The sequence below is a fragment of the Aplosporella prunicola genome (assembly GCF_010093885.1).
Source record: "Aplosporella prunicola CBS 121167 unplaced genomic scaffold K452scaffold_14, whole genome shotgun sequence".
Lineage (NCBI taxonomy): Eukaryota > Fungi > Ascomycota > Dothideomycetes > Botryosphaeriales > Aplosporellaceae > Aplosporella > Aplosporella prunicola.
The window spans coordinates 593,762-597,562 of NW_022983542.1; the positions used below are offsets into that span (position 1 = coordinate 593,762).

At 49.8% G+C, this 3,801-nt stretch overlaps 1 protein-coding gene across 1 annotated transcript; it reads left to right on the top strand.

The window, feature by feature from the left end:
• Positions 1–414: 414 nt before the first annotated feature.
• Positions 415–1,316, top strand: K452DRAFT_288091 (uncharacterized protein). Its single transcript, XM_033540588.1, has 2 exons — positions 415–1,088; positions 1,151–1,316. The coding sequence occupies exons 1-2, from the start codon at positions 493–495 to the stop codon at positions 1,272–1,274; spliced, it is 720 nt and encodes a 239-aa protein (XP_033397104.1). The 5' UTR covers positions 415–492; the 3' UTR covers positions 1,275–1,316.
• The last annotated feature ends 2,485 nt before the right edge of the window (positions 1,317–3,801 follow it).

Sequence of the window (3,801 nt, forward strand, 5' to 3'; positions counted from 1 at the left end):
ATTAAGTGTGCCTATCAGCAGGACCGAGCACGGATCAGGATGGTTTCTTTGTGAATCATTCGCAGAAGTACCCGAACATGTTGGGAGATGGTTCAGCTTGGACTCCGGCATCGCCCGAAAGACACCCAAGGATGCGCATCAATCGAAGATTCGATCGAGCACTGTCATCAGGGAGGACGGTTGATGCACGCGTCTCATGGCTATCAGCCGAAAACGTGTCAGCGCCTTACCAGGGTGGGGCAGATCAAAGGCGGGGGTGGCTCCTGCATGGCCCTGCGCATGGGTGTGGGGGAGACCGGGACCCAGCCACCCAGCCACCCAACACCCAACCCGTTGACGGCAAGCCCACGCGTACCCCGCAGCTTGCTCGAGCGGATTCGAAGAGCGACACTTGCTTACTTGCTGATTTGCTGCACGCATCTCACGATCCATACAGCAGTTTACTCTTCTCCTCTTCAGCTTCGTCGGAGCCAATCACCACCTATACCGCCAATGCCTCCGTCTAGCAAGCATGTCGTTTTTGACATTGTCGGCACGTGTGTGGGATACGATGTTTGGTTGGATGCGGTAGAGGCACGTCTGGGGGAGGGCTTCCGCAGAGAGGGAATCAAGCCTCAGCTGTTTGCCTTCGCCTGGATGGAAGCTTGTGAGCGCGAGTACACGTATCTTTCGATTTCCGGTCGATACACCGTCTGGTCGAAGATTCAGGCTGCACTGTTCTACCGCGTCCTCTACCAGGCCGGCATACAGGAACCGCGAAAGTTTGCAAGCGAAGAGGACCTCAAAGCCATCTTACATGCATATGATAGCCTCACGCTGAGGGAAGGCGTGTCGGAGGCATTTGCCAAGCTGCGAGCTGCTGGCTTCACGTGCTGGGGCCTGACAATGGGGGACAAGAAAAGAGTTGGAGGCTACTTCAAGGCAGCAGGCCTTCACATGCCCGACCAGAACCTCATGTCCTGTGACGAAAGCGGAGTTGGCAAGCCGGACCCCAAGGCGTACAGGCCAGTGTTGGAAGCACTCGGAGACGGCGAGAAGTGGTTTGCAGCGGCGCACATGTGGGACGTCTCGGCCGCGAAGATGGTAGGGTAAGCTATGCTATTTTTACATTGTGCTCAAGTGGTTGCGTGACCATTGCTGATCGCAACAGCTTCAAAGGAGCTTATACCACCATTTGGGAAAAGGAGCCTTGCACCGAGATCTTCGGTGAGATGGACGTGATGGCGGAGACGCCGCTTGAAATGGCAGAGAAGATAATCGCGGCGTCGTCATAAAGGACTTAGCCGCACGTAAGAAAAATGGTAATAGTTGGCCGTTTGCTCAACCATCGTCGTTCCGATTGTGCCCGTTCAGACCGGATCCTCGCGTGTCGAATGATCTGCCCCCATGTCTCAAGACACGCGGGCTAATATTTCCCCATAGGGATGACGTTTTTGGTTGCCGATTCTCTTTCCTGTGCCGTAGTAGCACGATCCATGCTCGACGATGATCTTTCAATAGGATCTACCGATGGCTAGACTACCGTTCTGCCTGATAGTCTCTTGTTCTCCGCGGAAATACTTCAACCATAAATCTCTTCTAAAAAGGTATCGACTGCGCCGTTTTGCCAAAAGAGGCGATGCATGAGTCCGTCTATGGACAGAGTGCAGATGATTTTCTCCATGGGTGCTTTCGAGGAGTTCCAGGGTCATTTTGCTGATTGCAGAACGGGCAAATCAAGTTTACTGCAAGCATAATTGTTTGTTGTCACAAAATGTGCACATCACATCCAAACGCATGAGCTGGATATGCAGATTCAATGCACGAACATGACAAGCGCAGATAAAATTCGAAGCAAAGTTACAGCTATTGCCAATTTCGAGCTTCTTATACCGTGTTGGCGGAGCGAAATCCCACAGCATGGTAGCGCATCCGCCAAGCGTTTATACGAAGCAGCATAGCCAAATCAGGGCATCACCGAACCAAATCTCCGACTCGATGATCAATAGGCCCGTGCCTACGTTACCTCTTTCGGCGCCAAAGGAATATCAATTACCCAGAGAGCAAACTTCGACTGACTACCACTGTTGTACAGCAGCACGGCTAACTCGGCATATGGTGGATGGGCTGTGACACTTCAATTGTTAATTATAGATGACCGACCACAAGCAAAGGGTCTGTGTATCCAGTGCTAAACAGGGCTTATCCTGACGTATTAACGCAAATTCCACTGCTGCTGTTGGCCTTGTCGCCCCTTTATGTGTGTTTGATGTGGAAGCGGTGTGCCCTCGACATGATGACATTTCTATCAGTGATTATTCCAGAATAATCAAATAAAATTTATTTCATTTCATCTGTTTGTGCACTAAATTTGACGGTGGTGATGATATTAAAAAGAAATTGGAATTTGGTTGGAGATGCAGTAGGCGCATATAAACCACGTACGAAAAAGGACCGTTAAACTCAACAACTAAAACAGAATACTCGCCAACTTCAACAGTAAGTCTTCCTTCGAAAGCACTGACACATTAAACGAAGGACGGATTCTGGTTCCCGAAGAAGACTAACACTAAACCCCACGAACTTGCCCAAAGATATCACTCCAGGGGTTCAGCATCAAGCTTCTTGCCCTAATCCGATGTAACCTTGAAGCCGGACAATCCTGCATGGCTACATCAGCATGATGATGATGGTCTTTGCTTACTAGCTCATGCTGTTAGTTTATAGTTTGTCTAGCGGGCCGGGCCGTTGCCGTTACCTCGGCTTATACAGTAATAGGTTAGCCAAATGCATATACGCTTTTAGCTGGAGAGCTTCTAGGCGAGATGGCCAATCATCGGCTATAGCGAGGACGAATCAGAATGGACGTCCTCTGAAATGCGGACTGCAGAAGCGGAGTGGCTAACGGAGTCCTAAACAACGACAATGCTGTTTCCAAACGGTCGTGCGTTTGACTTGCCCAAAGTCCATCTCTGTAGACGGTAGTGTGGAGACTTTTGGAGCTTTTGGAAAGCTAGTCGAATCGGTATTTAGGGGGTGTCGTTTAAATTACCAAACTATCGTGGTGAGATGGAAAAGGCTGCGAAATGCGAAGAGTTTTGAACAGTCTAGCAAAACGTACGGTTAGATTGTGAACATTCCAAGAATTTTCGATACTTAATTTGAGAGTGAATCTAACAAACCGCATGTCTTTGGTGTTGTGCACCGCTTGACAACTCGAACATCATCGGATCGATCGAGCCGCCGTTTTCGGTCAACATATCCCGCCAATCATTAGGAGGTTCTACCCTTGAACAAAAGGCTTAGGTGCCAACTCTCGCAGAATTCTTCATACTAGATCCTTACCCGGTTAGCTTTATCTGGAGGAAACTGCATAGAGTGCTTTGCCTTCTGTAGTTTGGGCGTAAAGAACCTCCCCATGTTCAGCGCGCTTAATTCGAGCCCGAAAGCGCGGGATACTTCCTGTCGCGCTAGTCTGACTTGTACATAAAAGGCAAGGCCAGAGTAGCCCCTAGTCGAAGGCGCGGCTGGCTCGACTCCCGATTGGCACATTGATGTTGATGGATGAGAGTTCGATGGCAAGCTGGGCTGGCGTCAGGATGCGATAATGCAAGGCTTGAAACGCATCGTCATCATACTGTTCATCCTTGACCGATGACGCAACTGCAATTTTGTAGATGTAATATTGGCTTTGTAGGGGCTACCTTGTTGGCAGCTTTCCGGAAGAAAAAAAAAAAAAGAAAAAGGTCATGCGCTGATTCAATGTGTACGCTGGGTGGGTGGCTGGGACGAGACGAAGGGCTGGTTATCGAGAATGGCCTG

Excerpts from the sequence above, each read along its gene's own strand:
- K452DRAFT_288091 (XM_033540588.1), top strand. The coding sequence starts at position 493 with ATGCCTCCGTCTAGCAAGCATGTCGTTTTTGACATTGTCGGCACGTGT. Across the intron at positions 1,089-1,150 it reads TCGGCCGCGAAGATGGTAGG|CTTCAAAGGAGCTTATACCA; the intron begins GTAAGCTATGCT and ends TGATCGCAACAG.